This window comes from Lonchura striata, chromosome 12 (genome assembly GCF_050655825.1).
Source record: "Lonchura striata isolate lonStrDom1 chromosome 12, ASM5065582v1, whole genome shotgun sequence".
Taxonomy (NCBI): domain Eukaryota; kingdom Metazoa; phylum Chordata; class Aves; order Passeriformes; family Estrildidae; genus Lonchura; species Lonchura striata.
This window is the reverse complement of record NC_140714.1, coordinates 14,034,680-14,047,149: the sequence shown is the minus strand read 5'-3', so window position 1 is coordinate 14,047,149 and position 12,470 is coordinate 14,034,680. Positions and strand designations below refer to the sequence as shown.

General features: G+C 43.3%; 1 protein-coding gene and 1 long non-coding RNA gene across 19 annotated transcripts in view; one reads left to right on the top strand and one right to left on the bottom strand.

Annotated features, from left to right (window-relative positions):
• Positions 1–222: 222 nt before the first annotated feature.
• Positions 223–1,901, bottom strand: LOC146766254 (uncharacterized). The gene is made up of 2 exons (XR_014958063.1): positions 1,309–1,901; positions 223–563 (listed from the first exon to the last, which is right to left on the bottom strand). It is a non-coding gene; the product is annotated as an uncharacterized LOC146766254 (long non-coding RNA).
• A 5,165-nt stretch (positions 1,902–7,066) lies between these two features.
• Positions 7,067–12,470, top strand: part of CACNA1D (calcium voltage-gated channel subunit alpha1 D) — a 167,688-nt gene continuing 162,284 nt past the window's right edge. For 9 of the 18 annotated variants that reach the window (XM_085590085.1, XM_021533027.4, XM_085590077.1 and 6 more), the window contains exons 1-3: positions 7,068–7,476; positions 9,564–9,882; positions 12,263–12,368. Coding sequence is in view for 17 of the 18 variants with exons in the window: in XM_021533027.4 (XP_021388702.3) it covers positions 7,440–7,476; positions 9,564–9,882; positions 12,263–12,368 (462 nt within the window). In the remaining variant the exon portion in view is untranslated. Of the gene's footprint in view, positions 7,477–9,563; positions 9,883–12,262; positions 12,369–12,470 lie in introns of all 18 variants that reach the window. The other 9 variants (XM_085590080.1, XM_085590083.1, XM_021533055.4 and 6 more) reach the window with 2 other exon arrangements.

Here is a 12,470-nt window from a genome sequence, read left to right as displayed (position 1 = left end):
GACAGAATTTGTTAGTTGTTTTAGAAATATTAATATGATGCAAACCTGGAATATTTCCATGGAATTAAACACATCACAGCACATCCTCATTTGATGTGCTTGGGCAGTGATGTCTCTGATGACAGAAAAATCCCCAAATCCTCTAAGTGACCAAGTGCATTTCACAAGCTCCTTTTGGTAATTGCACCTGCTAACTGAAACACATAAACAGAGAGTCTGTAGTGTGCTGAAGGAATTTTATTTGCATCTCCTCTGTTACTGATTGAAGGCTCCTCTGTTGCCTTGTCTACTACAAACGTGATCCCTCAGTGCTTTTCTATAGGGATTTGTTTCCCTAGTCTATTAAGCTGGTCTTTGTGTTGTCAAGAGTTACACAGTAAAGTCTTATGATATGATGGGATATTTACTTTGCTTCCTCATTTATGCTTTTGTCCTCTCAAGCTCTTTGAACTCCAGTGAAAGCACCGTTGTGAGAGGTTTGACCTAACATGGTCCTGTGTTCTGTTGAATGTCACCATAAAGCCAGGAAGAAATCTTCTTGGTAGGGCAGAAATCTGGACATCCTACAGCATTTGGAGAGACAGGGAAAGGAATTTTTGAATAATGCATAACTCATACATGTGTTTAGATTCTCATAAAAACAAAGACTGATCATTTATTCCAGGTGTTTATGTTAAACTAAAGATGGAACCTTTGCATGACAGTCTCTGCTCTACCTGGTGAGGCACTTGAAAAATTACTGTCATAGCATTTAGTATTGAGATTGCACCACACTTTCTAAATTATTTAACTGCAATCTTTTACTCCTGTGAGTAATACAGCTCATTGAATCTATTTGCAAGACTGACAGATTTTAAAGAAAATTACCTTAAACACTTGCTCTAGATGTGCAATGTAGCCTTGTGTCCCTCTTCAGCAGTGTTGTATATTTGCTTCCCCCATTCTCTAATGCAGTTACTGTGTCTCCCCTCATTCTACAGGCCTGTGATCTCCTCATTATCTGTGGTTCCTGTTTCAGTGTGGGGTGCCAATGGCAACAAAGAGACATGAGACTGCATTTCCCCAGCAGGTACCAGTTAGCACGGAGAGAAAGCTTTCTTACAATTGCTAATTCCTACTTTAAAACCAGTTTGTGCTTATTTTTAGACCTACTCGTTGTGAAACAGGTATGGGCAAATCCTGCGTGTTTTTGTTACAGTAGCAAATTGCCTTCCAACAAAAGAAGTTTGAAATACATTTTGTGTCATATCCATTGCTGAACACATAAATTAATTAATGGTTTGAAAAGATAAATATGAAAGTATTTACCTTTCATTTCTGGCTGTAAGTGCTGGCTGTCCCGCATATGGCATAGCACGTACTCCTGCAAAAGGCCGAATGGATCATGTGAAACTGTGTCATGACACAGCCCCAGAATGAAGTAGGACATTTCTTGACCTTGGTGTGCTCAACCGTGCAGCTGTAGCTCTCTTATGACAAGGAATGTCTCTCAAAGTAATGTTTAAAGTCAGTTTGGGAGAGGTTCTACAGAGAAATTTGCTAAATTCAAGTTTCCTCTATCTGCCAGGAGAGAAATATTTTTTGAAGCCCAGGTAACGTGTGATGTTTAGTGACTGAAGAATTGGTTAGTAACCTGAGAATTTGATTTCACACTGTGTTCTGCTAAATGTTAAAACACGTGATTTTTTACACATTCCCCAATATCTGTGTCAGTTTGTTAAATATTTCATACAGCGCTAAATTTTACTTATTCCGGCAAAAAACACTTCCAGGTAGCGCGGCGGAGAGAGTTGGATTAAAACTGCAGAGCAGGTTTACATTTGAGAGGGTTCATTTGGGCTCTCGTAGGAGGACTCAAAGGGCTTTGCAGGAAGCGCAGGGACGAGCCCGGGGGCGCTCCCCCGGGGCTGCGGCGCCGGGGCCGCTCCCGGGCCGCGGGCGAGGCTCGGGCCGGAATTGCCGCTGGAGCGGGCGGAGCCGCCCCGCGCCCGGGCGCAGCTGCCCGCCTGCTGCCGTCTCCGTGCGGGCGCCCACGCGAATGTGTTTGCTTGTCTAAAGTCTGCGCGATTTTTAGTAGTCTTCCAGCCTCCGGTGCGGGGTTTTGAAACTCCATCACAAGGCACCAGCAGAACATTCTGAAAAAACCTGGAGTGTGGCTTGTATTTATAAAAGTTATTTGTTTGCGTGAGGCACGTGCGCTGATGCTGTGAGTCATCCATCCATTTCGCTGTGACATTTTCAAGCACAATTATGTGTAGTGGAATTTTTTTTTTTTGGTAGCTGGCTATGTTGCCCATCTGTGAAATCATCATTCTACCAAGCACTAAAAATAGAGATGAAACTCTTGAGAGAAAATTTTGAATCTAGTTAAATGACAGTTTGAAAAGTGTTCCTGCAGTCAACAGTTTAAATATTTTCTATCCTAAATATGGATACTTTAAATTTAAGGTGATGTAGTCCTGCTGTCACCACTTCAATTCACCTTGCTAGCACAGTAATAGAGCTGGAAATAATTTCTGGCTGGAAACCCAGTCTGGTGCCCACCAAAGCCAAATCATTTGGGCCCCAAAGGAGCGGGACTGGCATAGGCATGCGAGAGCTCTGGAAGGTGGATAACACACGGAATGGAAAGAATTTATTAATAGCAGGGGATCCCCGGGGAAAAATGTGAGGACAATCCATGACTGTAGATCAGAAGGGAACAAGGAGAGGATGCTTTTTTCCTTTTTGATGACTAGGAAATGAAGCTTTGAGATAAAGAACAGGAAAATATCCAGCAACTTTTAATTAGCTGTATTTTCAGTCAAAGCAAGTTAGTGGAAAGATATGGTAAACACTGAAAATAGTGAAGAACTGCAGCTAGAAGAGGGAACTGCTGGAAGAATATAAACTGTGTTGCTGAGTAATAGCACCCTAATTGAAGCCACACAAAGCCAAAGAATCTAATTAGTCAGGAAAACACATTTCATTACATTCTTAGCAATTTGTTTTGAAAAAGTCCAACTGGATTTTAAATTTGACAGATTTCATTGTGTTCGGAGCAGATTACACTGTTTATTCTTGCATATAGAGATAATGAAAAATGTAGTTGCAGACTATTTGTCTTTTATAGACATATATAAATGAAAATTTCAATTCAAAGCCATGTTTGCAGTTGTTCCTTGTTATCTGGGTACCATTCTATGAAGTTCTGCAGAGGGGATGAAAAAAATAAATTGGACTTTTGTTGAAATGGTAAGCAATACTGGAAAGCATCACCCATTTCTTTAATCCATAGCAATCTGAGACACACTTGAAGGTTCAGTTCAGGCAAACAATTGGATTGAACATTATCTGTGCATCCTGCTGCCTTCCCTCCTTCTTTCCCTTCTTCTCCCTCACTCACTCTTACCCTCCCTGTCTTTGTACAAGCTTTCACAATGAGATTTTTTTTCACAGAATGTAGAGCTAAATCTCCAGCAAGACTCAACTAGTCTTACTTCATTTATATTCACCTATCAAAAATCTGTATTTCTGGTGAGCTTATATGCAAATGATTACATGGCAAGACCTCAGTGTGGTAGGTTTCTTGTATCTGGATTTTTTTTTTTTAAGGGCTAAATAAGAGAGAAGAAAATAAAATTATGCTTAGTATCAGGATGCCTTGCTCATGCAAATTAATGAGAAAACCCAATGATGTAAAACCATAAAAGACTATTCTTATAGAGGACATATAAATATTCAGTGTTATATCCTCTTAAAAGTTCTTTTTACCTATTAAATCTCAAGTGTGGACAAGGTAAATAACATGGACAAACAAGCCTCCCTCTCATCATTTTTATCCTATAGTGGATTAATGTATTTTAAATCCATTTATGTACATTTTTATCTGCTTTTGAGATCCAAGTTAATGGGTTTTCAGAAGTCTGTACTTTTTATATTTGTCTGTATAAACTACATCCTCAATAACAATGTGCTATTTTAAGTTCTTTAAAGAGTCACCCTTACTCACAGTGACATCAGTATTGTTATATTCACTGATCTGACATAAACAATATATGGATATATTTAAATTTCATCATGGTATTTTTTAGATAAAAATTTGAACTAGATCTTCAAATTCAAATTGTAGCTTCTTAATACTTCAGATGAGAAGAATGAAAATATAAGTCTTTAGACAAGAAGAGAGCCCGCAACTAAAAATATATACAAAATTAAAAGGAAATGCATAAGATGGACAAGAACTAATCCTGCAAATCCTTATTAGCAACATAGCCATGTTTCCTTAAAATATTCCCTCCATGAATAAGGATAGTAATAGTTTAGTATATATTAGCATAGTAATAACTTCAGCTGGACTATTAGAATTAATAATGGATTAACCCGCATGAGTGAAAATCCTTTCCTTGTTAAGGATGAGGCTACTTCTGTAGCTTCCCATTTTTTATAAAATTACGTATTTGTTACGTAAGTTCCTCCCACATGCACTGCAACTGGATTTGGTTTTGCTTCCTGCAATGATCTCCTTCACAGCATTGCTGTGCTCCACTCCATGAGTTCATAGTGCCTGAAGTTTTGGTTAAGCAGGATTATCCTTCTGCACAGCACCCCGAAATTCTTAATGGGTTCTGCTCCTATGATGTCCCTAAGAGTCAGTTTCTTCATTTGCCTCTTTCCCTTACAGAGAATAAATCCCTGAGAAGCAGTTAATGTTATCAAGAGGGGAATGATGGTAATTTAGTTGGAAATCTGCAATAAATATATTATAATATTGAATGTATCTACTCCCTGCTCTACCAATCTATAACCTCTAAATGAAGTACACTGAGTATGGTGTGGCACAGAGGTATGACCAATGGGAACATCCATATTTCTTTCTTCTCTGGACAATGGTTATTTCTTTTCAAAATGCCATCACTTGTTATAGTAGCTGGGACATATTCTAAAACATCCACAGAATGCTGGCCATTTCACTCAGGAGTGAGTAACCAATGTCAAAGTGACAGAAAAGTGAAGCAATCTTAGAGAAATAACTGGACACCAGTTTCTAGAAGAAGGGAAAACAGCTGTTCAGAGAAGAATTGATGGCTTCAGTAATTAGCACTTTTGTAACTAAAGACTATCAGTGCTCCTGAACACTTTCTCAAAAGTTTCTAAACAGACTTGTATTTTATTTTTATCTCTAATTTTGATTTGAAAATACAGGAGGTAATTTGATCTACCAATAAAGGAACAGTTAGCTTTTGAAATATGCTCAACTCTATGCTTACAAGTTTGGATAAACTCTGATTTTTTTTCTCTGTTTCATGGTTTTATTGATTTTGAGGCATATTTGGTAACTTTCAGTACATTTTGCTGTGGTCATTATAAGGACTGAGGCTTAGAAAATAGACATTGGTGAGGCCAAGATCAGAAAATTTATGAAAACATTTGCAAGGGAAGCAGCCATTTTTTGTGGGATGTTTTTGTTTGTGTTAGACCCAGGCCTTATCAGATGTGAATTTCTCAATAGAGCCTCAGTGCTTAAATTAATGAGCCAGTTATTAATAAAAAAAATTATTTGGATGCTGGAGTCCAGCTTTGCCAAGATACTTCTTAGGTACTTGGGGTAGGCACCAACTCCTGCTAAGCACATGAGGTGCCTTCTTCAGTGCCTGCAGTGGTTGTTAGGCAACTAATCTTGATTTAGATACTTTTGAAAAATCTAGCAAGCAATTTTGACACCTAAATATCTGACTGTTGAGAAGTCCTAGTTCATTTCTGGACGTGTGAAGCAAGTACCTAAATACGTTAAGACTGTTTAAACTGGAAACACCTGCACTGTAGTGACACCTGTGAAGAGGGAATGGTGCCTTCCCAAATCAAGCAAACCTGCAACAGCTGGGCCAGTCAGGTCAGAAAATTAGAAAAGAGAAAGCTCTGAACCCAAAGTCAAGAAGCATATGTGGAAGGCTGCTCCCTATGTCAGCCTTGCTGCTATTTTTTTTTTTTTTAAATAATTCTTTATTTAACAACGGTAAAGGCAAAAAGGATAAGCTCTACCTAACAGAGAGCTTCTTATAAAGCTGCTGGCTGGGCATTCTTTACTGGATCCCTGGAGAATATCAGCACTATCAAGGTTTTATTGCTCTTCTTCTAATTACTGTCTGTAGATGTTATTTATTATTAATTAGATGGAGATAGCTGTGGATGAAGAATGGATGAAAGAGTGGGTAGGTACATGAATACAAAAGTGGTGGAGGAAAGATGTAGTAGAAATAGTTTAATGGGAAAGTTTTCTTAACATTTTTTGTCGAAGATAAGGGTTCACACCCACTGAGTTTAACTGTGGCTTGAAAGACTCTTTAAAAATATGGGGAAACGTTCATTGCATTGAAAACAACCTGTGATTTTGAAGCATCAGGATTTGTTTCAAATTGGAATTTATGTCTATAATTTTTACCGGACTTAATTAATCACTTTTTGTTGTGATTGAAGCACTGCCTTGCCGTAAGGGAAGGTGGTTGTCCCGAGTTTGCTCTTTCGTGGTAGCAGGACACGGTCCCTCCAGGTATGTGTATCAGTGCACGATAGCTTCACCACCAATGAGACAAAACCTAAATGAACGTTTGAGGGTTCTACAGTGGAAGGTAACGCCAAAATGATTTTTTTCCCCAAGTCAATTTATTTACTTGGATAAACTTTGACGATCCTATGTTAGCTTGAAGTCAGCATTTCAACAGGTCAGCGGAGAGCTCGGCGCTGGGATAACTCGGGAGTTTTCCTGGAGGTGAGGGCAGGGACGGAGGGGCCGGAGAGCCTTGAGCCGCCAAGAGCGGGGACGCGGTGCCCGGAGCGCGGGGACACGGAGACCCGGCGGGCCGAGGTCGGGGCGGGGGCTCGGGCCGCAGCAGCGCGGCGGTGACGGGGTTAAGGCGGCGGCGGGCGCGGGTCTGTGCGCGGAGCCGGAGCTCCGGGCGATGGGAGCGGCCCCGCGCCCCCGCCCGGCCGCAGCAGCAGGTGTCGGTGACGGCGGCAGCAGCAGCGAGGGAGTTAAAGCCCGCGGCGGCGGGAGGAGGGGGGCTGCGAGCGGGCGGGCGGCGGCAGGAGGAGGGGGCCGAGGCGGAGCGGGCGGCGGCGGGAGGAGGGGGACCGGGGAGCAGGCAGCAGCGGCAGGAGGGGACCCGGGAGCCGGCGGCGGCAGCAGCCGCCGGGTTGCTAGGGATGGAGAGATCCCGTGTCACCCGGATGTGAGTGTCATGTTGGCCCAAACTCTGAGGGATTTGGCAGCGGCGAAGCAGCAGCGGCAGGAGGAGGAGGAGCAGCACCAGCCCCTCGCACGTCTCTAGTCACTACCATGGGGGTCGGGTAGCGGGTAGCGCAGGGGCAGCGCGCACCTGGCTCGGGGTGGGGTTGGGGGGCGTCTCTGCCCTTTTTTGTTTTTTTCATTTTCCTCTCACACGCTGGAGAAAGTGAGAAAAATGCACCAGCAGCCGCAGCCCGAGCAGCACCCTGAAGGTAAGAGCCGGGGCGCCCACCAAGGGCAGCGGCGTGCTTGGGGCTGAGGGGAGGGTGGGGGCGGGGGAGGATTTATGAGGGATTTGGGAGTCGGGGATTGGGGGGATTAGGGAAGGGGTTGAGGATGGGGTCGGTTTGGGATGGGAAAGGAATGAGCGGCTGTGTTCGAGGAGGGACCGCGAAGGGCAGGGGACGAGGCGAAGGCGGGACGAGGCGCTGCCCTCGGCGTGTGACCAACGTGCGAGTGGATTTATGCGCGTCTGTCCCTTGTCCCGGGGCCATTAATATCAGCTGCGGGCGGACGCGGCTGGGGCTGCGTTTGCCTCATGCGTGTGTAAGCGGGGCTGAACGTGCCTGGAGTTGCGGCTCCGGGGCTGCCCCGCGCCGGGTGGGAGCGCGGCGGGGCCGGGGGCAGGCGGCGGGCGCGATGCGCTCGGCCCCTGCCCGGCGGGGCGCACGGGGGCGAGACGCGGGGCTCCGCGCCGCTAATCCGCTCCGCCGACGGGCTCCGGCGCTGCCACAGCCCCCGCTGTTGTTTATAAATGATTCCTCCCTCCTCAATCGGCAGCAAGTTTGTGTTGCCCCCGAGGAACGCAGTCACCCGGGCTTTGTTTCCCTTTCAAGCATCCATTTAAAAAGACGATGGCTATATAGATAGATGAGTAGGTGGGTGGTTTATTTGCGCCGAGCCACGTTTCATGGCATCCCGAAGGGCAGGCGGAAGGCGGGGGAGATGGCTGTGCCATTGCATTTATATCTGGGGGAGGAAAAAAAAAAAAAAGAAGAGGGGGCGGGAGGGGAAGCAGGGATGCTTTGGGAAAATGTTGGAGGTGGATGTGCCACCTTTGCCCCCGCGGCGGCTCTGCCCCCCGTGTCACCCAGCTGTTGATGCGCCGCCGCTGGCCAGCGCTCGCCGCGCCGGTGCTGCTCGCCGCGGCAGCTCCGTGGGGGCCCCGCCGTGACCCCCCCACTCCCCGCCGCCATCCCGGGGAGCCATCTTAGGGCTCCCGCGCCCCCGGAGCGGGGGCCGGCCCCGGCCTCGCCCGCGGCCCCGCGCGTTCGCGGCGCTCCCGTGGTCTGTGCCCCCCGTCTGGAGCGGAAGGGCAGTGCTTTCCCTGCCTCTCCGCTGCTTCACGGGGAGAGATTTTTTTTTCCTCCCCTGCCTGGGTAGATCCGTTTCACAGTCATCTCCAGCCCGAATTCCCAGCACGTATATTGTGCCGTTCCTCCATTTTTTTCCCCCACCCAGGCGTCAAGTTTTGAATCGCACTCAGGAGCCTCTCCTTCCTACAGGTGCATGTAGGAGTAGACTGTTGCGCTAGTCAAAGAGCTCGCGAGGAAAGATCCTTGCGAGGAGGTGGTGTTTTGCCTCTTTGCTGTCATCTGCATAAAGAGCACTCGATTATTATTTGGAAGGTGCAGTTTATTTTTTAAATTCTCATGAAAAAGCAAAACCAAACACCATCCTTGTACAGAACCAGAGTTTATCCTTTTACAGTGGTGTCGTGGTAGTGATTCCTTGTGCACAAGACGGCAGCGCTTTATGAACGTGTTTATCACAGACAGTACTGGATCTTCACTTGTGGGAGGCATCCACGCATTTTTCTTTGAGAATGCAAAGCAGGGCAAGATTTAACTTGCTTACAGAACTTCCCCCTCTACCTTGTTGCTTATTCTTAATTGAACAATGTGTAAGAATTTTTAACGACTATTCTTTTGACCAAAATAAATGTAGAGAGTAGTAAATGCAAAGGTGCTACGGCAAACTTGATCTTAAAGGGTAGGTATGGTTTAGTGAATAAACACGACTTATTCCATCCAGCTAGAAAAAGACATTGTAAGTGGAAGAATCAAAATGAAAGTGCTTGTGTCTCAATATTTACATCAATCTTGAAGTTGTAAAACTGATTCTTGAGCACATTTTCTATGGTTGAGTTGCGTATACCACAGCACAAGTGTATGCATATGTATCTGTGTGGGTAATGGAAACATCCCACTGCCAGGAGGTCTTAGAACAATCTTTTTGGATTGGACCTATTTCAGTGTAAAGCAATTATAACCAAGTACTTTTTTCTTTTGTCCCACAGAGGTGAACTATGCAAGTAGCACCAGGATTCCTCTCCCTGGTGACGGACCAGCTATTCAGTCAAACAGTTCAGCACCATCCAAGCAAACTGTTCTATCTTGGCAAGCTGCAATCGATGCTGCTAGACAAGCAAAGGCTGCCCAAAACATGAGTACCACCACAACCCAGCCTGTAGGATCTCTGTCCCAAAGAAAACGCCAGCAATATGCCAAGAGCAAAAAACAGGGTAATACGTCCAATAGTCGGCCACCCCGTGCCCTTTTCTGTTTATCCCTCAACAATCCAATACGAAGAGCCTGCATTAGTCTAGTAGAATGGAAGTATCCTTTTTTGTAGTTTGCTTTATAAATTATTTTTTTTACGTTTTCTTATCATATAAAGGGATTGTTTTACAGGATCTCTTAGAACATCACAACTTGCATGTTACATCACTTGTATGTGTGGGTAACTGTCATTAATGTCAATGGGAGTTAATTTGGCTTCAGTTGCTGTTAAAGATAGTCTCTTGTGTCATGTTGACACAGAATATAATTTACTGAAGTAGGTAGCTCAAAGTCAGAGGCAAACTCATAGCTGTTCCTTTTTTCTGGGAGAAGTTGGGGGAACATTTTCAAGCTAACATCACATTCCAGCAAATCTCTGCATTGCATTTTTTGCCTTTCCAAATAAGGAAGAATGGATGAGACTGTATTTAGCCATCCAGCGTTAGGGAGATGGCCAAATATGTCAAACCTATATCTTCCATATTGCAACTTGGGGTACTGCCATTAGGGTAAATGAGTCAGATGTAGAAATCTTTTTAAAAAGATTGTTTTCTCGGTACTAAAAGCAGGGAAGATTTTTACTTAAGCCAAGGAAATGTTCGAAGTACACACAAGTGTCTGAAATATAATAATCTTCTGAGCTTGTACAACTTATGTCTACCACCAAAAGTATTTGGATGTACATCTAGATGGGAGATGAGAGACACTGCCTTGTACACATGGTGACCTGTGTGATGGGAAGAATGGCTTTTCCTTTATTTCACTGGTTACGATGTGGAAATATGTGCATTTCCCTGGCAGAATGGATAGCGTGTTGGTTTGGTATTTTATTTAATTACCAAGTAAAGCTTTGAAATAGAAAATAGTTTTGCTGGGGTACAAGGAGAAAAATGTTAGCCTATTAGCCATGGCAACATCCCTGTAATGGGAAACAGCTGTTCAAGACAGTAGATTACCAAAGTAAAACTCAATTTGTTACTATAAACAGAACAGCCAACCTGGCAATAAGAGCTGTTACTCATTTATAGGGTTGGTGTTTCTCAGTTCTTTGTACAAAATTCAATTGCAAATTAAAGATACTGAAATGGCTTCTTCTTTCATTTAAACTGGTAGAAGTCCAACTAATTTCAGTAAATTGGCCTCTCCTTGGCTAAGGTCAGGTAAATGAAATTACTATGGATCTGGAGTGGAATAACTCAGCGAGAACTTGTCCCAGCAGCACCACATCATAAAACAAGATTGTCAGTCTTGTGATGGTATCAATTGCTCACTCCAGTCTGGAAAATGCTGTTGTAACTTTATTTTGTAGCAGCTGTTCATGTTGTTCTGCTTTGTAGACGTAAAAGTGGCCCTCAAGGTGACGAACTTTTAATAGGCCAGCAAACAAAATTTAACACATCCTATAGGACTTTGTAGGACTTTTTTTTTTTTTTTTTTTCCCAGGGAACTTTTTAAACTGGCAAAAATATGCTTTTGAATCTAATTAGTTCTCTTCCCCCAGTCTTTTATTGAACTTTTATGGAAACATATCCAGAAGTTGTGCATCAAAGGATGCCAAAAGTTGTAGTTGCAGTCCAAGTACTCATTTTCCAGACTTCCAGATAGCTTCATCTTGTTTCTATGTTTCTGGTCATTGAGAATAGTAAAATACCTCGTGAAAAAAGAAAATTGATGACAAACTGAAGGATGAACTTCATACACATGAATTTTAAGAAAAGGAAGAATTTTTTTTCTGGAAGACAGAAGAGATCTCCTGGTTCCCACTGCTGTTGTCCAGCCCTAGCATAGAAAGCAGAGCTGCAGTCCATGCTGTTGTCAGGGTGGAAGTCTGTAGTCTCTCTTTCTGTGGCTGCCAAGCCTGCTTGAGTATTTTCTACTCAACTCACCTAAACTTTCATCTGTCTTGGCCAAGGCCAGGATTCAGGAATACAACTGTCAGAGGCATGGAGTGGCTCAGAACTTTCCTGTGTTGATTGTCTAGTTCTCCTGTAAGAGAACAGTTGTGGTTTTCTGGGAATCTTTCTCATATCCTACTGTATTTCCAATGGTTTTCCTCATTTGGTATATTTGAGACCTTTCTATGAGGACAGAACAACTCCATGATTATTCCTTGCCCATTATGATGACTTGCATGTTGATTTAAGAGTGGATAATTATATTCATCTTTGGAATTTAATGTAAAGTGCTCTGTGACAGCATGAGTAATAGTTTTCACTCTTTTCAAAAGGAAGAGGACGTTGAAGGATCATTGTGATGGAAAATAATATGGTATATATAGTGCTATAACTAAAGGTGATGGAGTGTTTGTCAGAGTTATCAGTCAAAAGATTGCCTTAAAGCAAAGGCTTGTTTTACCATTGTTGATGATGAAAGGAGAGCTAAACTTAAAAGTTTGCAGATACTTATAAGTCATGAGTTCCTTAACAAGATTTTCCAGACCATTTGACATATTTATACTACTGTCTATTTTTGCCAATTGTGTGGCCTTAGCTGTTTACATCCCATTCCCAGAAGATGATTCAAATTCAACTAATCATAATTTGGTAAGTACTATTGAATTTTTATTTTGTGTTTGTTTGCTGTGCTTTTAACATGATAAACTGCTAGTATTTGAAACTGCACCAAATACAGGTAATTTCATTAAA